The 25,337-nt window shown below is 39.3% G+C and overlaps 1 protein-coding gene across 2 annotated transcripts in view; it reads left to right on the top strand.

Annotated features, from left to right (window-relative positions):
* Positions 1-25,337, top strand: part of sipa1l3 (signal-induced proliferation-associated 1 like 3) — a 107,296-nt gene that overhangs the window by 78,308 nt on the left and 3,651 nt on the right. Inside the window, exons 10-21 of one of the 2 annotated variants that reach the window (XM_067419039.1) lie at positions 401-675; positions 11,680-11,916; positions 12,022-12,198; positions 15,452-15,573; positions 16,861-16,964; positions 17,126-17,571; positions 19,340-19,483; positions 19,585-19,747; positions 19,843-20,035; positions 22,084-22,233; positions 23,294-23,420; positions 23,629-23,710. In XM_067419039.1, the coding sequence (XP_067275140.1) occupies positions 401-675; positions 11,680-11,916; positions 12,022-12,198; positions 15,452-15,573; positions 16,861-16,964; positions 17,126-17,571; positions 19,340-19,483; positions 19,585-19,747; positions 19,843-20,035; positions 22,084-22,233; positions 23,294-23,420; positions 23,629-23,710 (2,220 nt within the window). Of the gene's footprint in view, positions 1-400; positions 676-11,679; positions 11,917-12,021; positions 12,199-15,451; positions 15,574-16,860; positions 16,965-17,125; positions 17,572-19,276; positions 19,484-19,584; positions 19,748-19,842; positions 20,036-22,083; positions 22,234-23,293; positions 23,421-23,628; positions 23,711-25,337 lie in introns of both variants that reach the window. The other variant, XM_067419038.1, reaches the window with a different exon arrangement.

Here is a 25,337-nt window from a genome sequence, read left to right as displayed (position 1 = left end):
TCCGTATGAAAGGTGTATAGTATCTCTAGTGTATTTAAAGGCGCGTCCACTACTGCGGAGATATGTCAAAATCGTCTTTGCTGCCGACACTGACTCAGAAAACACTAGTTTATTAATAAACAATTAAATTGTCTCCTTGATATTTTTCAGACACATTCATAATCATTACCTTTGTCAGTGGTTTTTGGGCAAACTTTGTGCGCCCTTAAGTGTGGAATCCGCATATATTCCAGTATCCCCCAGTATATATTTAAGTAATTCAATTAATATAAACTTGCGATTAGTTGACCATTGGCTTAAACGAACGACGCTAGTGAGCTAGAAAAATCCTTAGTCAAGTGCATCCCTAGTTTGCATTATGGATATTTATTTTATCTGTCTCTCTTTTTCTTCCTTGCAGGCATTGACTGTAGGCTGTGAGACGGTTGATATGACATTGAGACGTAACGGTTTAGGCCAGCTTGGTTTCCATGTGCGTTTGGACGGAACGGTGTCCGAAGTGGAGGAATATGGTTTCGCTTGGCAGGCGGGACTCCGGCAGGGTAGCCGATTAGTCGAAATCTGCAAGGTTGCAGCGGTGACGCTCTCCCACGACCAGATGATCGACTTACTGCGCACGTCGGTCACCGTAAAAGTGGTCATTATTCCACCCTACGAAGAGGGAGGGGCCCGCAGGTAAGCCTTTCGTAATTTGCACTTATTCTTCGAGTTTGATAATGTAGATGGCTGCTGTTTGAGAAATTAAATGCTGTCTGTTGGGTGTCAGTCAAGTACCTCACAATACAGTAAATATTAGATATGGATTATGATTTAACTGCCGTGCAGTCTGACTTGAAATCCCATATGACTTACAGCGGGATCATGTTTGTACAGTCTGACAAGCAACAGTCATATAGGTCATGTGAACCCGGTTTTACTAGAAAATTACAGATTGGTGGTAATGAAAATTAGATGAAGCTTTGAGGATCCTGGGCCAGGTTTGAGGAATTCTGTTGTCGCATCTTAAAGATTTTAAAAACGACATTAATAAACGTCTTTATTCAGTAACTATAAACTCATATTTATATTAATTTATATATATTTTGTACCCTGTTCCCGTACATACCCTGCCAAACTATTGGAATTGGTACATAAAAAAATCAAACAAGCAAGCCATATGCAATATAATTGCTGTAACATTAATTTGGGTTATTTGATTTCATACTAAATACTACAAATTCACTCCTGAATCAATTAAAGCTATGACTGATTGTTTGTCCATTTGCTGGGAAGAAAATGTAAAAGTTGGACCTCTTGGAGCTTTAATTGAATATCCCTGCAGAAGATGGGTTAAGAGCCATTAGCACAACATTTTTATCAGAACATTAGATAGCTCTTGTGAGTCCATTAAACTCATTCTGCTTTGATAAGTCATTAATGGAGAACACCATAAAAGACCGGCAGACTCCAGCCTGTCTCATATAGAGACGAGAATCTGCGCGTACTGTTGTCTGTGATGTTCCAGAGATCTAGAGAGAGCATCAAATCCCTTCATCACGTCTGTGTGGATGTTTTAAAGAATGCCAGATATACAATTACAGTGCAGCGCAGCTGAAATCAGTGCAATCCTGGAATCCTTTTCTTTGAGTAAGACAAACACAAAATATAAATGCAGTCTGACCGATGAAGGTAGGAAGCTTAATTCAGCCATTCAATTCAAGTCAGTCTGTACTGAAAACAGCAACTTTAAGCCTAAAATCTGAAAAGCAGCACATTTCAGATCTAACAGGGCTGCTGTTATTGGTTGTTTGCACTTTGCACCCCTCTGGAGACACATTCTCGTTTTGGAAAGATTAATGACGAGCCTCGTGGCAGAATTAATGCTGCTTGTTGCAGCTGCCCACAGGCTAGGACCCCTCTGACATAATTCAAAGATTTACTGTTTTTATAGGTGATGCAAAAAACATCTTCAAACGAGAGGGAAGAAGCTTTTGTTTCTCTCGCCCGTACCTCCTCCTCGTCTGGTGCACAAACGCGCGCACACAAATACACACACATGCACTCACCAGATTTTGAGAACGTTGGCAGACGCCTCGGTTCTCGGGGGAACAGTGAGTGGGAGTGTTAGAGAGAGAGAGAGAGGGACAGAGAGAAGGAGAGTGTTAGAAGAGGAGAGGAGAGGAGAGAGGGATGGAACAGTTTACAAATGAAAACAGTGATTATGTGAAGCCTCGGTTTTGCTGCGTCGAAAAGGTATGTATGCAGACTTCAAAATAATTTGAAATGCACGTTTTGTTTCATATTGCATAGTTTAGCATCACATGTCTGAACTTTTTGCCGAGTGGCTGCTGGTAGGGACTAATTACTCAGCAGCGTGTTTGATTGCATGCTAGAGGGACATGTGTTCGCCGTTGTGGTTAATTACACAAGTAAACTGTATTTGAAATGTTCTCTCTTGCGCACGCATGCATCCCAACACCCACACTGTGCTGTAGAACGAAAGCGTGTGTTAATTGCATGCTTCGACATGCTTGTCTTTTTGTCATTCTGTCTCATTTGCGTTCCCTCCTCTGTTTGTGTCTTTTTCCCTCTCTGTGGTCCAGCCTCTGTTTGTCAAGGAGTGCCAGGGGACCAGATTGCATGCCTGGAGTCTGTGAAAAAGGGGCTAAAAATACATAAATAAAGGGGTTTTAATTGAGAAATGCGTTTGGCGTGCGACTGAGAGGGAACGGACAGTGCTTAGCATGCAGAGAGAGATATAAAGAGCGGAGATGCTGAGGCATGTCTGAGCGCCTCCTCGCTGGGAAACAAAGTGGGAGGGTGTTACATACAGAGGAAAGAAACACCCCTCCTCCTCTTTCTCCCTCCATTTCTCCCTCCCTCTCTCTCTCTCTCTCTCTCTCTTTCCTCTTGTTATCATAGTGAAAGAGAGGATTGGAGGGGTGGGGAGAGCAGAAGTCTGTGTGTGTGTGTGTGTGTGTGTGTGTGTGTGTGTGTGTGTGTGTGTGCGCGCGTCTGGTTGTCAGTGTTCGTTTGTACTTCAGCTGTCAGTCAGAGCCTCATGGCGCTGCCGCGGACATCCGATACAACAATCTGGTCTACACACAGAGGTTAGTGATGGGCTTGGAGACAAAGAGAGGATGGACGTGAAATGCTGGAACTCAGTTATATTACAGTAATGAATGACAAAGGACACATTGTAGGTGTTGGATGGGTCGATGGATAGATGGCAGTAAAAGAGGAGTGCTGGAGCTGACAGCACTCTTTCAGTGATGAAGAGGAAGATCTCCAGTGTAGCAACACGAGGCTGTGCTTCTGTATTTCACGCTCAGGGTTTTTCTAGTCTTTGTCCACCCGTGGCTTCAGTCTCTTTGATTAGGAAGCATTAATGCGTGCTGAAGAATTATGCGTCTTTAACAAGAAACTGCATGTGCTGAGGGTTGTTTGAGAATTTGTCATTTTCTCTAAGTTAAGCAATAATGTACAGTGGGGTCCAAAAGTATTGCGATCACGTAGATTTTTTTTTTTTTAAAGATGGCAGTCAAAATTTTGAACAAAGAAATGTTATGATGTAAAATAAGAAATAATGGTAACATTTCATAATTAATTCATTAATGTAAGTAAATATGTTAACAATGAGAAATATATTTGTTACAACATTTATTCATCTTTGATAACGTTTATTAAAAATACATCAGTTCATTGTTAGTTCATGTCAGCTCAGGTCCATTAAATAATATTAACAGATACAACTTTTGATTCTAATAATGTTTTTGTAAATGTTGAAATTAGCCAACTTAGATTAATAACTGCTTTAAAAGATTTTTCATCATTAGTTCAGGTTAACTAATTTTAAGTACTGAGTAATACTAATTAACTACATGTACTTACTATAGGGTTTTGTTAAGGGTTGTTTGATGTAATTATGCATCATTTTTGTTATTACTATACTAGGTACATGAACAAGGACACTGTAAAATAGTGGGTAACACTTTATTTTACGGCATCCTTGTTATATGTACTTACCTTTTTAATAACAGTAAATTATGCATAATTATAACCCTTAACAAAACCCTATACTAACTACATGAAATGAATTAGTATTACTCAGTACTTAAATGTATAATTACACTGTAACAATGACACCTTAAAATAGTGTAACCAAATAGTACTTTAATATTTGTAAAAATTTTAACATTCTTTTACTATTTTAAGATTTGCGCTGTTTTTAATTATGGAGCCCCACACCAAAAATTATGGAGGATGTTTATTTTAATTTGATTATTAAGTGTTTACTTCGCTCAAATAGCGTGGTTTGCCAGCCACTGAGAAACTGGTAGCCAGGCAAGTGACCAATCCTAAGTGTTGATGTCACTACGCGGATTACATCAGCGCGATTATACGGTTAGACAACCGTGTTGAGAATCCCGGGCCTTGCCGTTATTAGAACCATTCAGCCCAATGCTGGAAAAGCGGCTTTAGTCTTGAATCATTTACTCCACCTAAGCCCGCACCTTTCTTACAATTAATCGCAAGCTCGCATTCAGATCTGCCTCCATCCAGTTGCAAACCAATAAATGGCCGTTTCATAAGGACTTTAAATCGTGGCATTAATTTACTACAAAGAGAGAGTGAATTAAGTCATGGGATCAAATTTGTTAGTTGGGGCCATACTAGGTCACCGGTCAAAAAAGTACATTTGTGTCATTGATTATGTGACAAAGTTAGATGATGTTCTTCTATTGAAGCTCAATTGTCTTTAACATCATCATTAGCTTTTACACAAACAATTGCTGTCCTTGAAAACAAAAGGGGCAAAGCAAATACTAAGAAATTAATACATTCATGTTTAATTTAAATGTACATTTTCACTCATTTCACTGTTCATAATATATTTTTTTAATTGAAAAATGTTGTATTGAATTATAGCACAAAAGAAATGTTAAATGGAAGTATTTCATAAGCTTTCAGACCTTTGGACCTCTATGTAGGTGGCAGGTTTATATAAACATGAGTTTTATTAATACAGTCAATAGTTAGTATTCAGTTGACATCCTCTATGTCTCCATGCACTCTCTATACGTGTCTATAGTCAGTCAGGGCTGGTTTATATGTTCTTGTGGTCTGCAGAAGAGAGTTTTTCGGTGTATTAGGCAGAAGCGCTGTGGTAGACTCTCCCCCTCCTTCTCTCCCTCTCCTCTTTGCTTTCTTTTGTCTCATTTAGGCTTTCTGGCTCTCGGTTTGTCTGTCTTTTTCTCCCTCCCTGTGGATGGAGGATAATAATAGGTAGCAGCATACAATAAAGATGATGCATGAAATATAGATGTCAGAGAGCAGAAGGGATGGAATATCAGGTCAATTGCCGGGCTCTGATTATGTTTTGGTAGTGGCTGGACAGGTAGGAAAGCCGTGCTTTACTAGACTTCCCGGACTTGTAACCATACATAATCGGGGTCTGTAAGATTGAATTTTTTCATGTTTATAAAAGAGGTATCTTATGTTCACCAAGGCTGATCAAAAATATAGTAAAATGGGTAATATTATGAAATATTACATTATTATTTAAAATAACTGTTTTCTATTTTAATATATTTTAAAATATGTGATTATGTGAAGTATGTGAAAATATGTAAATTTTCAGCATCATTTCTACGGTCTTCAGTGTCACGTGATCCTTCAGAAATAATTCTAATAGGCTTATGGTAAAGAAACATTTCTTCTTTTTGTGTAAACCTTGATGCATATTTTTCCAAGACTCTTAAGATGAGTTTAGAAAGTTCAATTTAGGGTTAGGGTTCAATGTTTATTTGAAATGGAAATTTTTGTAATAGGTCTACATTCACACTGTGAGTTTTTGGGATTGGCAGCCACATTTACTTACAGGTGAAAGTCTCGAAATGTCCCATTCACACAGCAACTTACATGTGTATGAACATGCAGCAGGGAAACTAGTCTGTGTTCTAGAGATGACGATTTTCCGCATGACCGGCCCGGACCGGTGACAGGCCGATCAGTCTTTCCGCTTCCAAGCCAGTCTGTTTTGTTATCAGCGGCACAGGCAATAACGTCAGCTGCGCGTTCTCACACTCTACTCTCCGACGGCGAAGTGACACACACCCGCCACCTCTCCCGCAGGTTTTGAACTTACACCAGAAGCGTGCACACCGCTGATCTATAAGTGGAGTACACAAGCCGCTTCTCAGTCTCAGGGTGCGTTCACACTTGTCATGTTTGGTTCGATTAAAACGAACCCTGGTGCGGTTGCTCGGTTAGTGCGGTTCATTTGAACATATGTGAACGCTGCCATCCGAACCCTGGTGCGCACCAAACAAGCGGACCGAGACCGCAAAAAAGATGGGTCTCGGTCCGCTTCCAAACGAACTCTGGTGCGGTTCGATTGATATATGAACGCAACACGGACCAAAGACATGTAAACGAACCAAAAACCGGACGTATAATGTCACAAGATGCCACGCATAATGCAGCTGATTTGACGACGCGGAAAGATCGGCGTATCCAAAATGAGTAACTTTAACGTTAGAGGGCAAACGTAGAGCAACGAGGAAGAGCCTCATCAATATTTGGTCTGACGAGCATGTTTCGAAAATGCTAGAAAAAACACACAAAAAGCATACCTGGCTCTTCTCATCAAAGTTCCTGTGTTGCCTATTATTATCAGGTACAGACGACAGAACGGCCGTCTCTTTTGCATAAGAGACGCCCGACTCTTTTCTGCACAACGGAGGAAATCCTGCTGCTGTTTTGAATGTTTTGAACATTTTATGAGCTCTTCATGAGTTCTCAGCGGGTAAAAATAATGCCACATGTACACGCATAAAATGATCGCGTTTAATCCAGCACACAGCGTTGTTTTGAACATTTAATGAGCTCTTCATGGTAAAAAATAATGCCATGTGTTACACGCATAAAATGATCGCGTTTAATCCAGCACACACCGTTGTTTTGAATGTTGTGAACATTTCATGAGCTCTTCATGAGTTCTCTGGTAAAAAATAATGCCATATGTACACGCATAAAATGCCCGCGCGTGTAATCCGCACACAGCATTGTTCTGAATGTTCGGTAAGCGAGCTCCTACGTCATATAAACCGACCAATCAGGTTGTGAGCGTCTCCCTGTGCCTTTGGTTCGGTAACTTTAGGTTCGCTGTTAAAAATGCCCGTGTGAACGCTAAGCGGACCAGGACTATTATGTTTGTTTTTGTTTTTTGGTCCGGACCAAACGAACCGAACTACAAGTGTGAACGCACCCTCAAACAGCGTGAGTCGCAAGTACCAAAATGAGTGGCTTACTGCACTTAAAAGGTCAAATACATAAAAAGTTATGTCAAGATGTCTGTCTTGGAAAGTATTCAGTTAAATACAGTTAATTTTGGAACGTTAAATTGTTAAGAAAGATAACGCATGTTGTGTAACAGTATATTAGATCGGTGCATAAACTGTTAAAGTGACAGCAGTCTAAAATTCCTGCTGCTGTTTGTCATGTTAATCAAAGAACAAAAGACAAAAAAATTATTATTTTCTCTTGAGTGAGGAGGGTTTATAACTTTAAGTCTTAACATTATTCTGTATTACATTTTACAGTAAAGACTATACAGAGTTATTTTATATTTTGATTAATTTAATATTTCTTATCTATGCTGTCAATAATAGTTATTAGAAAGAAAATCGGAATCACAGCACAGTGTGGGATGCATGTGTGCGCGAGAGAGAACATTTCAAATACAGTTTAAAGTTCAAAGACATATCAAAGATGACGGCATACATAAAACTGAAGTCTTACCACTTTTGACACACAAGAGTCTAGTTGATTCGAGAGTATATCCATCAAATCTACATTAACCGGCATAGATATATATGAGGAGCTCTTTTCCAAAACACCATAAATCCATTTTAGTAGTTTTCATGAAAATGTAATTTTTTTACCTACACCCAAACATTTCGTTAATATTCGATTTATCCTGTGAAAATTTTCAATTATCTCAGTTAGAACATGTTCAACAATGATTGTTAAAGGGGGGGTGAAACACTCAGTTTCAGTCAGTGTCATGTCAATCTTGAGTACCTATAGAGTAGCATTGCATCCTGCATATCTCCGAAAAGTCTTTATTTTTTTAATAATTATATAAGAAAGATGCGCTGTTCCGAGTCTTTCCGAAAAAAGCCGAGCGGGTGGGGGCGTGTCGTGTAAGCGGAGCTAAATAATGACGTGTGCAGCAGCGCGCTGTGTGTTGAGTCGAGTCCGTCATCCCTGACAGCGGGAAAAAAACTTTATTCAAAATAAAAATATGGCTTTTAATCAGATACAGCCATACATCTATGATCCGGAATCAGACCCAGAGGCTGCAGTTGAACAGGAGCAGCAGCAAAAACGACTAGAGCAGGACGTCTTTATGTGGTACGATATACACTAACTATATAATATGCTTAGCGGCTTGTGTTATTTACATATTTATACTTGAATTATATCGTCGTATTTTTGTCTTTGAAGGTGTACATGTGGGAAGTGCAGTTGTGCACGTGTGTTTGTGTGTTTACGCGTGGTTTGTGTAGACGGTAAGCGGACTAAAAAAAACACAGACATTTGAAGCAGTCTCACTCACCCTTCTAACGTTGGGACTGCTCCATCCTTCAGCATTAGGCGATTGGGAAAATGCGGCGTCGAGCTGGGCCTTGTTTATGAAACAGTCGGCACCGAAATGCAGCGAACAGATATAAACATTCGCGCAACTCAGTTGCTGATCCGGAAAAGCAAATTACATCCACTGTTGCCTTAACGCGGGGTTTTGGCGAATCTGTGCAGGACTGTCTTGGTCTGGCAACCAAAAACGCACTTTTTTGGTGACATTATGTGCTATGTGTAATTGTCACCTGTCCAGTATCCTACAAACCAGCGCTTTGATGGGCGTAGGCTGTTGCTTTCGCTCTCTCCCTCGCTCTCTCTCACGCGCTTCCGGTAGAATTGTCCGTAAGGCCCATACAAGGAAATTCCGCCCCCACTAACGTCAAAGGGGACGCATGATCTCAAAAAACTTGCCGAAACTTATGACTAACCGGAAGTAGTATTTTTGACAAAGAAATACTCCATCAAACGTCCACCTTAACTTTTGAAACTTTGTCTATGTTTAGTATGGGATTCCAAGTCTTTAACAGTGTAAAAAGATCAGTATGCATGAAACAGCATTTCACCCCCCCTTTAAATGAAACAACAATATTGTTGATTATGAATTCTAAGTTTCTTTATTTTTTTCAAAACGCTATAAATCCATCCTTTTTATATGTAGTTGGTTTATGTATTTAAAAAAAATAAAAACAACAACAAGCAACACATGTCACATGCAGCATATGACATCAGGGGTCAAGACGATTGCCGGTTACAATCGCGTTCCGGGGGCGGGTGGAGGATATTGGTGCCGTAGATTGCCAGTAAGGCGTCCCGGTGTGGGGTGTCGAAGATTGCCAGTAAGACTCGCGTCCCGGTGTGGGGTGTTCTAGATTGCCGGTAAGACTCGCGTTCTGGACGGGATTGTGTTCCGGCTGGGATGGCGTTCGCGGGGCTCTGCACTTATAGTGGTTTGGGAAAAAAGCCACATCTTTGCATCTTGCAGTACATTTTAAACAAGGAAATATAGCGATTTGGCATTAGATATTTATAGAGCAGACAATGGGTTCAGTACACAGCAAAATGCCATGACAAACTCATTTTTTTTAAATTTGGCGTTTATCGCGTTTTGGAAAAGAGCTCTTCATATATATATAGTCAAAGAAATATATAGACATGAATGCACTTGTATTTCTAGGAATGGGAGAAATTGTATCACGCAATATGGTGGAATAAGTCCCGTCTTCTAAATAAGAGGCAATTGCCGATTGGTAAATTCATACCCTCATTGCTGCTGCAGTTAGAAGCTCCGGTTCCTATAGAAACTTTCAGTGTGCGCTTAAGTCTGCCCATGTGCATTAGCTTGGTCCAGCCTGAAAAATGCAGTTTTTTCCAGATTTCCTTGGTGATTTTTCACATATGAATTTAATCGTAAGCTTGGCAAACATTTTTGGTGAATTCTGATGTTCCAAAGAGAGATGATCTGCACTTGCATGCCTGAGAGGTGTTTCAAAGATGGCTGCCGAGTGAAATGACTCGTCTTAAAGGGACTTTGATATTTTCCAGTCCTGTTCCCTTCACACAGCGCGGGTTTACAATTAATGCAGTTGTGTTGTGAGTCCTGAAAATGCACAGGTGTTAGTTCAGGTTATAGAATGCGGTTGTCATTCCTGTAAATAACTGAACTGTGTGTGAACGTAACCTTATTGAGGACTCAAATACAGGACTGACAACCGTGTTCTACTGCTGTGTGAACGTGGCCATATTATAAATGTCTCTACTGTCACTTTTTATAAATGCGTCCTTGATACGCATTTGAATAAAAGTATTAATTTCTTTCTTTTTTTACATTTACTGACCACAATCATTTTGAAACGGTAGTGTAAGATTTTTAATGATTTTATCAGGAAAAGGCACTGACAATCTTAATGAAGGTAGATGAGAGTGGTAAAGCTCAAAGGACAGTTACCTTGTCTTGAGTCCTTGTGTGAAAGTGCTGACAGTGTGAGGGGTTCAGAGTGGGTTTCAGATTCTCATCATCATCAGAAAGCAGAGAGACCCAGAGGGATTCTGGCGCTGATGAGAGCATTTCATCCTCCTGCTGTTTGGCATTCAGTAGGGGTTAGTGTACTGGTCAACAGGGGTTTTAGACTAATCTGCCAGTGAACCCACCCGCTGTGCTCAAACACACACTCAAATTACTACAGAACCAGTCGCTCAAACCATTGCTTAAAATCTCTAACCTTTAACACGGGATGAAGCGTTTTCATCTGGCTCATTGGCTTTAAAACGGTCATGATCCCCCTAGACTCTTGACTTGCAACAAGACATCTGATCCTCATTCCAGCTCATTCCAGATCCATTCCTTTAGACAGGAAGAGACGCATACTTAAAGTCCAAATACTGTTTTTGTATTTACGTGCTGCTTAGGGTTGGGTTTATCTGGAACATAAAGTGCCAAAAATAGACCTTTATGGAAATATTATTTCAAAAAAGGGTGTGACCGAATTTCAGTTTCAGTGGCTGTGACTGTGATCTCTGTAAAGTTGTGTAGTTGTTCCCATAAGTTTAATACATTTATTTAAATGGGTATAATATGTTTATATACACTACTGTATGGAGTCAGTAGGATTAAAAAAAAATACTTTTATTCAGCAAGGTGCATTCATTTTATCAAGTGACAGTGAAGACATTTATATTACAAAAGATTTATGTTTCAAATAAATGCTGTTCTTCTGAACCTTCTATCCTGAAACACGTAGAATAATAACTTGAATGGCAAATCATCACATTAGTATGATTTCTGAAGGATCATGTGACTAAAGACTGGAGTAATAATGCTGAAAATTCAGGTTTGCATCACAGGAATAAATTACATTATTTTAAAATGTTTTTTTGTATTCAATCTTGGTGGCCATTTTACAGTACAATGTTATTCAGTAAATCTATATAATTCAGTATAAAAATAATAATATATAGATATATTGAGTTATGAACGGATGACCGTTTTAGAGTATAAGGAAGTTTTTTGCCCATTTTTAAATTTGAATGGTTTATGTAATGTTTGTGTGTTTTTAGGGGCTGTACGGAGGAGTACGAGATGAAGATGATGGAGCAGAAGGGAGAAGCGGAGCCAGTGGCTGCAGGGTATCGTGGGGGGCAGCGAACCCCAGTATGGCGTTGGGACAGCCCCCCTGGCACACACAGCTCTGGCCAGCGCTGGACCCCCAGCGGACCCCCACCGGTCCCCAGCCGCACACACAAAGCTCTGGTCCCCATTCCATACAGAGAGCCCCAACACATCTCTGCCAAGAGGTGAGACGTTTAAGCGTTGTGTTAAAATCTCAGGAAAACCACATTTCGGGCACATATTTTGGCTTTGTTTTTCTTCTCACTAGCTATTTCCGTCTCCTCCCACAGGCCTGTCAGTTACCCAGAGAACCATTACAGTGTGTCTCCTCTTAGTGTAGACAGAGGGATGCCGTACAGAAACCCTTCGGCTAGTTTCTCCAGTCCAGGATCTGGGTTTAACGCCACTGCGCTGGGGGTGCCGGGACTCAGCGGACCCTTTGTCCGCTATAAACCCTCCCGAGACGGGTCAGTGCTGTTCGTTGTTTTTTAAAGCATGTGGCATCAGTACATTGCAACACTTTCTCTTGACTGATCAGTCTATTGTGTGTTATTTTAATTCACAATATGAGAATTGCACAGAGAATTTGCTAAGTTCCCAATGAATGGCATATCTAAAATTCATAGATATGACATTTATTGGAAACTAGGGCTTATGTTTTCAACCATTTTGACCAAGTAGGGATAAACTCAGCCAGTTATCACCTGTCATGGTGTGATGGATGATCATTTTGAAACGTGTTATTTTGGGATATTGACAAGGTAACTACGTTTAAACTATTGTCTGTCTAAAAAAAAAATTTGATTGGCTGGAAGGTGGCCAATAAAGTTTTTTATGCACAGGTATTTCCAAGTCAGTTGAATCACCGTTCTGTATTAATGCGCTGTTTTCATTGATGCACACACACACACAAATATTAAGTATATTTGATAAGTGACGCATAGTCACTTATCAACGCTGCCCTGTGACTTTTATTAATAAAATAGCTTCGCTACTAAATCGCTACTTTATATTTCTTAGCAACGAGGGAATTACATGGCTTGAAGTAATTAAAAACTCATAGCTTTATTGTTAATGGAGAGAGAGGCGCTGAACAGACACTGGTACACATCTCTCCATCTCTCTCCCTCTTGCTCTTCCTTGATAATTAATTAAAAATAAATTATATAGTTAATTAATTCAAATAAATGTAATCTTACGCACTACTTTATCTCTGTGTCTGATTCAAAGAGGGCAGAATGCTAGAGTAATAATGAGCTGTAACTGATGAAATTACTCTTCAGGTCAAATATTGCTCTGCAAACATCAATACCAGCTTTAAGTGGTCAATGCTGGCAAATGACCGTGGTATAAGTGGGATAATCCACGGCTAGCTGTGCATTAAATTATTTGAATGTATTTCGACGAGTAAACCGATTTACGTTGGGTGGTTCTTTGCCTCCACGTCATGCATTAAAATAATTTAATGCACAGCTAGCCATGGATTATCCCTTTCTTATCGTACTTGTTACAAGGCACCTGATTAGATGGTTGGATAGTATTTCTTTGACCTGAAACTGCTTTATGTAAGAAAAAAGACACAGCACATGATAATAGACGTGAATTTTGTGCAGTGTAAGGGATTTAAAAGTGCAAGATGCAGGACAGTGGAATAAAAAAAAAAAAAAAAAGCAAGGGTCAAACACGTCGATCTAGCATGTTTACATAGAAAAACAACCCCTACCAGTTTGGCCTCAATTCAAAAGAGTTTATCGAACTAAATGAATCAAAATTCCCAATTCTGTAGCATGTTTGCTCTCACGAACACTATTAAAATATCTGTAGTGATCTCACATAGTGTAAATATTCATTATTTTGCTCAGCACTATTGGAAACTGATACAACAGAAAGCTATAAATGTTAGTGAGGGTAGAAATGAACATCTTCAGGCACTGTTTAACATCATCAGTGGGTGTGTCTGGTAAATGAGAGGCTGCGGTTGAGGCATGTATCAGCTAGACCTACAGTGCTGATTCACAGGGCTATTGTGTGTGTTTGTGTGTGAATGTATATACGTGTAAAAAACGAGGTCTTGGCATGTATATGCAGTGTGTGATGCCCTGTTTAACCAGAGGAACTTGTTGTGAATGTTTTTTGTTTTGTTATAATGTAAGTTAACATACACTGAATTGTTCACAGAGAGAGAACAAAAAATCATGTTGACTTCTTTCTCATTTTTCTTCTTTTCTGTGTTCCCATGCATTCATATTTAATGTAATTATAAAAAGTGTGTCATTGATTAGCATATCTTGGTTGTTATGCATCTGATTAGGGCTTTTCCCTTCCAAACACTATTCCCATGATAAACGAAAATATTTATAGAGCTTACAAAGAGATTTATGAGGATAATTCATCTGATTGTGTTTTTGACCCATATTTTAAAGTCTGCATAAAATCAAAATTGACCTTTTTCTTTGTTTGTGCAAATGACTTAGCCTTGCTTTGCCCTCCTACGTACTTCCGCTCAATTTTCATTTTCCTTCAGTACATTGTCTGGGTTTGTGGTATATAATGATGACGTTGATGTTGTGCGCTAGACTAGTTTGCGCATGACATACGTCACAAACGATAACGATAGCGATTGGTTATGGCAGATCCAGAGTGGCTCTGGGCAGATCCAATAGTTTTAAACTTCAACAGAGTTACCCGCCTTCAAGGAAGTTAACGCGTGTCAATGGACAGTGGCCAGACTCTCTGTACAAATTAAATGCCCTAAAGTCTGGTAGGACCAGGCTACAAATTACTAGTCTTGTAGTGAATGGTTTATATCTGTCCAAGATAATCCACAGAAACAAATCATCTTTGTAATCTTTGGTCAAAATCTAAAAATGTGTATATATATATCTGAAGCTCTGCCCTATAAATTCAATATCTAATTTCACTTCAAAATGCAACACAATAATAATTTAAGGTCGGTTTCAACTTTTAGCTCACGCAGAAGTTCCCCTTAAAGTGCATTAGAGCATTATAAAGATGCGCTGTGAGTCTGTTAACATTTCACACTGACTAAGTTTATGTTGGTGATTTAGTGAGATGTGCTAATGAGTGCTATTAATAATCCCATCAGATCCAACCGTACATCACACAAACCCACAGGGTGACAAGTGACAGAACACTTTAGTTGCAGCATGATTGAATGTGGCGTGTGTATGATGCAGTGTCTAAATTGACCCTATTTGGTTTCCTAATGCACATGATGTGCTTTAATCATCGATGCATGTTATATTGGCTAACAAATAAAATGTTTATCTTAATTAAACAAATGAAATAAAAATTCATCAGTGCGTGTTGTAGATCTTATTGTGGACAATTCATCTGTGCATACTTTTCATAATAAACCATTACAGTCAAATGTACAGATCTATGAAAGAAAAAAACTGATGGTACTTCAGTTTCATTGCGACAGCTTTCTTTTTCGGGTGATATGAGCAAACTCCCCTCGGACCATACAACCATTATACAAACCATTTCCGCAATCCATAAAGTCTGATGACTAAAATCACATTCCTTGTTCTCTGCGAATGTTATTTCAAAGCACCTGTAAGTGATTTGCCACACATACCCTTCCTTCAAAACCCTGCTGTCCGGTGGCACGTCAGCCAACCTGAACTGTGGTGTCAATGTTTAGCTGGTTAACAGGATCATATTTAAAACATGTTGATATTTGTTGTGTTTGTCCAGGTTTGGGTCAGTCCAGCGGCCTCTCCAGCCATTTGACCCACACGTTACTGTTGATGTCTCGAGTGGAGAATCGTCATCTGGTTTCACGAGCCAAGAAAGCACAATGGAACGCAACAAATCGGGTAAACACAAACGGCAAGACATTTACTGAGCGCCAGTCCTTAAACAAAAACTGTGTACCGCCCCATCTCTGTGTGAGCTCTGCCCTCTGCTGGATAAACTCAGAATATCGGCTCCTTTATCAAACTCATTGGGTTGCACTGGTGATCAGAGACTGAGATGCTTATATTCAGGCATAAACTGAATGATAGACTGAGTCTGATCAAGGTTTTTATTATTAACTAAAATAGTTTTGTTTACTGCAATAAAATATAAATATTAGATTAAAAAAAATCTACATAAATGTTATTAGACCTTAAATTAATATTTTAAATGTTCCCCCGTCAACAAAATGAAATTGAATTTGAATTACTGAAATTATTAAATGACTAAAACTGAAAAAGAAGGTGCATAGAAATATTCTATAATAGTATATAAATAATAAAGACACTAGCATAAATAAAGCTGAGCACACTGCCAGCGACTGTTTACACCTGGTATCAAGATGCGTTTTGTCCGATCAGATCACAGGTGGACGAGGGAGACACGTTCCCGTTTGCACCTGGTGTTTTAATCCGTCTCCTTTGTCCACTTTCAACCACTTCTGTCCTGATTTCTTCAGGGGGAGGGTCTGTGGGTGGGTAAATGTATGGACTTTTTCAGATCTTTCGATCTAATGGTTGAAATAAGCTCACGCAATTTACATATGAGCGTGCCCGGAGACGACGGAAAAACACACCGAGAGCATCGGCTTTCACTTCTGATCAGACAGCTGCAAAACCAGCCGAACGCCGTGAGTGCGTGTTAGAATTCAGAAATGGTGAGAGAACATTGTGCTTGGTACATTTTTAATCTTCAAAACATACTTGGGTCTCTAGCTGACAAAGTTTAAATCCCGTCTGGCTAGCGTGTTTCCCAACGCCCTGTGCTTTACGTATTAAGTCAGTAGGCGGAGAGTTGGCGGTCTTCTGCGGCTGTTTGGACATGAGCATCTGCACTACTAATGCAATCCGGTCGAATGTTTTGAGTCGAAGCTCAAAACGTTTTAGACCACGCTTACACCTGTATTTAGCCTCGTCCACTTGTGATCTGATCAACCAAAACGCATCCTAATACCATCTTAGTAAACAGGACAGAAATACAACAAACATTTGATTATCAAGCACAATAAAGAGTGGCAGACACCCTTAAGGGGACGTACATACTGACACCCGAGTACAAAGCGACTGGAAGTCATTCATTTTCAGTGAGGAGTGACTGATTCTGTCAGTGTGAACTGGGCTTTACCCCTTTCTGTTTGTGTTGGACAGAGCCCATGTGGCATGTTCCTGCCTCATCGCGAGGCGTGTCAGCTCAGAGAAGACAGACCCGACAGGATGTTGCAGGGAAGGACTCTCCAAACCGCCACTCTAAGGTTAGCAGTCATCCTCATTATCACGTTAACACAGAAGCTGTTTCCTGTACTAATCTCTCTCTCTCTCTCTCTCTCTCTCTCTCTCTCTCTCTCTCTCTCTCTCTCTCTCTCTCTCTCTCTCTCTCTCTCTCTCTCTCTCTCTCTCTCTCTCTCTCTCTCAGGGTGAGGCTCACTATTCCAGTCACTCCAGCAGTAACACACTCTCCAGCAATGCTTCCAGCAGTCACAGCGACGAGCGCTGGTTTGACGGGGTGGGAGGCGGGGTTTCTGGAGTCCTGAGTGACCCCTCAGACCCTGACCCTGACCTAATGGGCAAGGGAGGGTCCAGTGACAGTGGCATCGATGCATCTCTCTACACACCAAGTCCCAACACTAAAGGAGCCAAACCTAGTCGCAGTCTTGCAGGAACCCCCCACAAGCCCTTGCATGGCTCTGCTACCTACAGCGGCTTGCAGGAGCTGTCAGGAGGGGGAGGGAGGGAGGCCGGAGAGGGTCGTCGCAGGGAGTCGTCGCCCGTCATCGCTGCATCAGCCAGTCAAAGCAAGAACTACCGCACACGCACATTTCCCCCTCCGGGATCGACCAATGCTGACAACTTCAAAGCGAGGTAATGTATTTATTCTGAAATCTGAAGACTACTGTTTGAGTCAGTAAGTGTTTTTGTTTTTATAAAGAAATTTAAGGGGTCATATGTTTTCCTTTAGTGTGTAATGTTCCTGTTTCTGCATGTATACGATCTGCAAAGCTCACAATCTCCCACAAAGGGATTTATGTAGGCAAAGCAAGCAGAGTTTATTTATATAGCACATTTCATACACAATGGCAATTCAAAGTGCTTTACATAGAAATTAATTACAATAGTGATCACGTATGCATAAGAAATAAGAATACCATGTGTAAGAATTCAAATAAAAACAAGGATAATTAAAATAGTTGTAAAGAGAATTTAAAAAATAAAAATGGTGTAACAGATAACACTGTTCAAGATCTGCCTAAAACACCTCGTTCACACACCTCGTTCATCTCAAGTCCAAATATTACTTCCTCAAATGACTACATCACAATGTGAAATAATAGCACAATGCCCGCCCGCCATAATTCTGCTCAAATCGTGCTTGCAAAGTTGGTTTCGATATCGATTGATTGGCATGATCATCCACATTTTCAGACTCGGGCTCAAACTGATGGGGTAAAACCTACAACATTATTTTTGTGTTTACAATTGTTTAAAGCCTTGAAAGCTGAAGATCGCGATTATGGTGATTGGCTTTGTAGAAATCAGTTTCAGACTAGGAATAGAGGAGCTGCATATGCAATAATGTACAGTAAGTGTGTAAAATCCAATCAAACCAAAATGTATTCAGAAACCTTAAACATTTTCTCACATCATCACAGTTTTTTCGCTATAGTTTAGAAAATGATAATACAGAACAAATTCATCTTGATAATGTCAGATCACTTTGATAGAAAGTGGTGTAATGATTACAATCAACCAATCAGCTGTTCGATTTAAGACACAATTAGATAATACCAGTTTAGCTCAACCAATGACCAATCAATGCTTCATTTTGTTCAGTCTGTGGTGTCAAAAGTCGCATTAGCAATTAAAGAAAAAACACGTGAGCAAAACCTGCTCAGGTCAAATTGTCTGATTAATTTTGTTAATTTCATTAATTCGTTAATTTCATGTAAAATTTCATTAATTGTTGCTGTTTGAAGAATCTTTGGGTATAATATGTCACTTAATTTTGCTATCGTCACTTAAAGAAATGAATTATAGTGCCCTGCATCCACTGGTAAAAAAGGATATCTGGTGTCTGAATAATTTTTGTTTTGACTGTGTATATAAGGATTTTTTGAACATGAAAGCATGTTAACCTATTCTATTTCACCCAATAATCAAAATAAGGAACTTTTAAAATAGTATCATATGACCCCTTGCAAGGATGCATTCATTTGATCAAAACATTTACAATGGTACAAATGCATTCTGTTGTAAATAAATTGTTCCTCAACCTTTTTTTTGCCAAAGAAAGATTCTAAAAAATAAAAAAATAAAGGATCTGAAGGATCATGTGACACTGAAGATTGGAGAATGATGCTGAAAATCAGCTTTGCATCACAAAAAATAAATTCAATTTTACAATTAATTAGAAAACAGTCATTTGAAATTGTAATAATATTTCACTTTTATAATTTTTTTGATCAAATAAATGCTTGGTGAGCAGAAGAGACTTCTTATTCAGAAGAGAAATCTTAATGTCTCCAAACATCTGAATGGTGTGTGTATTCTTGTGTCTGGGGGACAAAAGGGCCTGCTATACCCCTCAAGGTTATAAAACCCCTGCTCTGGCTGATAAACCCCGGCCTTTCAGATCTTCAACAGTCACACCCACGTCAGGATCCGCCCAGCTGTCAAGCTCCGCCCCCAAGTCATTTAGTAAAAGCAAGAGTGCATGGCAACAGGAGGAGAACATCACCGTAACCAGCGCCACCTCCACTGACAGTAACAGCAACAAGTACATACGTTTATAATGCATTTTCATATTTTTGAGACAGCTGTTGGGTTATGACATGGATGCATCACATATTTTAATCTGATTTTTGTGTATGCTTTCAGGCAGGTGGATATGAACAGTAAGAACGTGTTCGGACAGCCTCGGTTACGTGCCTCTCTGAGGGACCTGCGCTCACCACGCAGAACTCACAAGAGCACCATTGAAGACGACTTGAAAAAGCTCATCATTATGGACAACCCTGCGGAGACGCCATCACGGGATGCGGTGAGCACACACACAAACACTAAAAAGGATTCTGCTTGTAAACACGACACTGATTCAAACTCATCTGTACGTTGTGTGTATGTTCTCCTCTACAGTCTCCTCATCGGACTCTGCAACGTACTTTCTCAGATGAGAGTCTGTGCAGTGGACGGAGAGATTCTAGTTATGCAAGCACGCCACTTTTTGAAGGGCAAGTGCCACCCAGTGACCTTCTTTTCACCTGCACGCTGCCTATTCGACGCCACGGTCACAATGCCAACCATGGAGCCCTCATGCCCAGTAAGAAAGGTGGGTGTCATCTGCTGGACTTAGGGCCCGATCACACAGAACAGCGAGAACTTTTGCAGCGAGAGGCGCCTTTTTTGAATGGATTTCGGTCGACAGAGAGCGTTATGCACGCTGCTTATGCGCCCTGGGTGCCTCGCGTTTTTACCGCCGGCTATGCCTCGCGTTTTTGAAGGAGCGCTCCAAGCCAGTGTTGGGTAAGTTACTCTATAAAAGTAATTAAATACTAGTTACTAATTACATCTTCAATAGTATAATTAGATTACTGTACAAATTACTCTCTCCAAAAACTATTTAATTACTTATTACTAATTACTTTCTAAATCCTATATCAACCTCGAGTTAAGCGATTCAAGGTTAGACATGAAATAAAAAATATAAAACTACAAAAATTACTCTTATTAACTGACCAAAGTATTACAAATGTGAGAAGGATACATAAAAACATGCATTTTTAAGTTAGACTTTAAAGCAGCACTTGGTAACTTTTGCTCTCGGGGTCCTCCTACAGTTGGGAAAAAATAATGTCCTCAACTACTGTCCTAAAATCTGTCATCCTACAACGATGGGGATGCCATCGCGCGTGCATTTGTTGACATGATAGCCCTGATAGCCCTGAGCTAGTGATGCGCGGGTCGTCTCATAACTCGCGGACCCCGTATGTCTATTTAATAGTCGCGGGTGCGGGGCGGGTTGTAAAAATATATACAGTGGTGCGGGGCGGGCCAAATAATTTCATAAAAGCGTCCCCGCAGGTTGGTGCAGCACTAAGAGTTACCCTGAACAATGCAGGAGGAGTTCACATGCAGGTGTTCTTCTGGCGTCGCGTGTGAAATGTCTTCATCCCAGGTACAGTCAGTGGCTTATGCTTCAGCATGTCATATGAATATAATTTCATGGGTTTTATTTTTTTCAAACGCCAAATAATCACGATGCTCACGTTTACAAGCCAGCGTCATTATAGTAGTCTATTGGTTACCGTTTTACAGAATCTATATGATACTTCAGTTCAATGTTTGAGTGGTAGCTCACCGTAACAAGCAGGACAGCATCGGTCGGGCACGCCTCCTCCAGCTCACGCCGACGAGCAAACGCTGGTCCAATGTTGATCCTCGTCCTGCCCTTAATCACATCACTTTTTCATTTCCTCTTATTGCTTTCCTCCAACAAAACCTTTTCTTTCTTATGTGTCTGTGCGGCTTCGGACATGACTATATTATAAGACGAACAAAGTTTGGCTCGCACGTCCGAATGTAAGGAAGTGTGTGTGTTGGTGGAAGTGACGTATATGCCGTAAAGCAGTCGAATTTTGTAGTTCTTTTCGTTCTCGGGTTACTACCCGAAACCCGAAGTTTAAAAGTACAATTAAAAACGATACAGACCCCATCAGGCTATGGCAGAGGTGTCATTCAACCTATTGCAAGTCGATTTATCATCACAAGAGTCTTGAAAATATATTTTGAAAGTTGAAAAGTTACCTAGTGCTGCTTTAAATGTTAAACCTCAAATGTTGATGTTAATTCCACTATTGTATGATGTATAATTATATTTATTTAGTTCAAATACTTGTGAAGTAACTGTAATTAAATTACAGAAAAAATAAGAGTTATCCCTTACTTTACTTTTTCAAGGGAAAAGTAATTAAAATACAGTAACTAATTACTTAGTAACTAATTACACCCAACACTCACTCCAAGCCCATGAAGTTGAAAAAAAAAAATCAACTCTGAGTGGAAAAGTACACAACGTCATTGCGTTTATTTTCTGTTGTCCAATCGAATTAATGGAGAGGCGGGCCTTCCGTTGTGTTGACCGTTATCTTGATTTGACTGACAGGACAGCTGATTTGGGGGTTGCCTAGAAACATTAAAAAAAGTGCAGCGCACTGCTCTTTTCTAAATTAAAAAAACGTTAACCAAGAAAATGCAGTGCGGTGCGCCTCACGTTTTCAAACATGAAAAACGCGTTCTGTGTGATCGGGGCCTTAATCCGTCTGCATGCATTTGCTGCTGATAGAATTGGAATGAACTGTCCATTTCTTATTGGTCCAGTACCGTTGTCTGCATCCGAGTTGTCATTAACTGAGGTGAGGGATAAGGTTCCACCTCTCAGAAGGCTGGACCCTGGACTCATGCCCCTGCCTGACACTGCCTGTGGTCTGGAGTGGTCCAGCCTCGTCAATGCAGCCAAAGCATATGAAGGTACGGTTTCTAAACTAACCAAGATACTCAAAGGTGTGAATGCCAAAAAAATCTAAATTATGAGATAAGATCATTTACATGTGATTACATTTAATTTCAGCTTTTTGTCATTTTTGACATATCTCATAATAACTGTCATAATTATGTCTCAAAAATGGCTGTCATAATTGACTTAATCTCTTGATTTTGAATTCTTATTTCATTATTTCAACTGTTTTAATTTAGATTTTATCTCATAAGAATCACTGTCATAATTTTGACTGTAAATTTAATTTGAATCTCTTATGATTTATATAATTTCAGTGTTGTTATAATTTAGATTTTTTTATCTCATAATAATGACTGTCATAAATTTGACTGTCATAGTTGACTTTTTATTTTATAATTTCAACTTTGTTGTAATTTAGACTTTTTATCTCATGAGTCATAGTTTTTACTGTCATAATATTTTTTTTCTCTTGACATTATATAATTTCAGTGTTGTTATAATTTATGTTTTTAATCATTATGACTTAGAATTTTTACTTTTTATGTCAGCATTGTCATAATTTTGACCTCATAGTTTTAACTGTCATATTTGACTTTTTATCATAATTACTTATTTCATAATTTCTTAAGTCATAATTTTTACTCATACCGATAATAATGACTCATTTTGACTTTATCATAATGGATTTTTATATCATAATTATGACTTCTTATTTCATAATTTCAACTTTATAATATCATAATATAGATTTTTTATATATATATAATTCTGACTCATAACCTTTCTGATATCACAACTTTATAATTATGACATTTCATAATTTAAATTTCAGCTTGTTAATAATTACAAATTACGGAAGTATGATTTTTTTTTTTTTCTTATGTGGTAGAAATGTGCTTCTGTTTAAAGGTGATGTCATATGTAAATTAATCCACTGAAGAGTGTAAACACTGGCTTTTTTTTACAGACTTTCCCATTAAGTTTTGTAGTGTGAAATGTAATAAAGAGTCATTCATCACACTGCTGATCTTTATGATTAATAATGAATTATGACTGCATGTTTTTTTACAGTGCAAAGAGCTGTTTCTTTGTTCTCATTGTCCGAGTCTCATTCGGGCAGCAATGAGCTGAGACCCGTCATCAGCCCGGTGCCTTTCCACACGCCACAGACTCCTCGCACCACTCCTACTTTCAGCAGGTGACACACACACACACACACACACACATACACGCACGCACATACTCATATATACTTGAGTTGAGGGTTTAGGGTCGAGGGTTTGTTATTATACCAAGGGGACAACATTGTATCTGCAATTCTCTATAATGATTTGGATGAATTATTCAAATAAGAATTCACATGCTAGGATACTTGTTTTAAATTGTTTTTAATGTGTGTGTTGCAGTGAAGAGCCTCCTAATGACCTGTCTGGGCGCTTGTATCATCTGGAAGTCATGCTGAAACAGCTGAACAATGATCTGGAAAAAGTGAGTTAGCGCAGGACAGGTTCACTTGGTATTGAGTCTTTTTATTGGTGATTATTTATATAATGTTCATTTAAATTGATATTAGCATATCAATAAAGTGGTGCAGGAATGGTGTATTTTTGTAGGCCAACCCAAGTTGGCATCACACTGGTTCCCTCAGTAAAAAGCCAATAGGATTCTTCCAGTGGCTTTTGGATTATTGCAGAAAATAGGTTCTATGACCAAGAAAGGTTTATGATTCTTGCATGTTTTGTTTATCATCTTCACAATCTCAATTTTTATAAATTTTAAAGCCTTATCCTCAAAAAAATAGCAAAAGCTGAGTATGAACACAACGGCCTCATGAAAGCAGACTTAGTCAGAAGATGAGTTTCCTGTTCAGCGTGATGATGTTTAATGTCCAAGATAGACCTATTTAACCACTTCTTAAAAACTGCCTGTTTAAAGACATGTAAAAAAAAATATATATATTACACTGGGATTTTATTTTGTAAAATAAAACATGAAAATATCTTGAGCTTGTGTGAACCACAGACTTTATTTTAGGTGAAAAATCCATCAAAAAAACCTCAAGACGATGGAAACAGAAGTAAAATGCGAACTAGTTTCCGGGTTTTAAGACACATTCCTCTTAGCACACTCGGATCTCTGAAAAAGACGTCACATATTCATTACGGCATGTGATGCATTGTCTCTTGAAAGCGAGATTTAGGTGAAGGATTCAGTGCATGATGTAAATAAATAGATTTGTAAAGCTTTACCTGTGGACTAGTTGGTGCAGAAAAAGTACCCGACTAGCTGATTACTTGTGCACACCTCTACTTTAGCCTGGACAGTTAAAGGGGTCATGAACTGCATTTTTTATGTTTCCGGAGGTGCACTTATAATGTCAGTATGATTTTTACATAAAAATCCTCATAATTTAGAAATAAAAGGCCATTTTCTACCCTGATTTTAGCCCTCTGGAAGTGGCGTGTCTGCTGTGAGGCTTCAGTGTAAACGCCCACTGCTGTGATTGACTAACATCTTGCAAGTATTACATGGAACTCTCTGGAAATATTTTACTACATTTTTACTATTACAGCTGTTGAGATGAACTTATCATGAGAAGTGTTGATTGCAGCATTATATTTAGATCTACTCCCATCACATGACAGTTTGCAGTGATGAGCATTGTAGCCGATCACAGACATGTTGAGCGCATGAATGCAGTTATCTCATCATTGCAACTCGATTTCTGCACTCTCATGAATGCTTTCATCAAATCTAACAGTACATAATGAATCTTTGTTTCATTGTGTTTGCAGTGTAGACAGCTTTATTGATTATAAAGGACTCAGCCACTGATAAACTTGTCCATCGGTTAAAAAGAGAGCATTCTTTCATCACTTTCTGTATATAATTTAATCACAATTTAAATAAGAGATTATTTCCATGCTACCAAAGCCCCTTTCACACTGCACGTAGGACCCACAATATTCCCGGAACATTGCCGGGTCGCCTTCTGTGTGAAAGCAACGTCCCGGAATTGATTACCGAACTGAACCCGGGTCGGGGACCTAGTAACATTGCGGGGTTCGACCCGGGACGAGCGCTGTGTGAACAAAAGCCAAAACTAATGCCGCAA

Source organism: Pseudorasbora parva, chromosome 16 (genome assembly GCF_024679245.1).
Source record: "Pseudorasbora parva isolate DD20220531a chromosome 16, ASM2467924v1, whole genome shotgun sequence".
Classification (NCBI taxonomy): Eukaryota; Metazoa; Chordata; class Actinopteri; order Cypriniformes; family Gobionidae; genus Pseudorasbora; species Pseudorasbora parva.
Note: the sequence above shows the minus strand (reverse complement) of the source record. Positions and strands in the feature narration are given on the sequence as shown.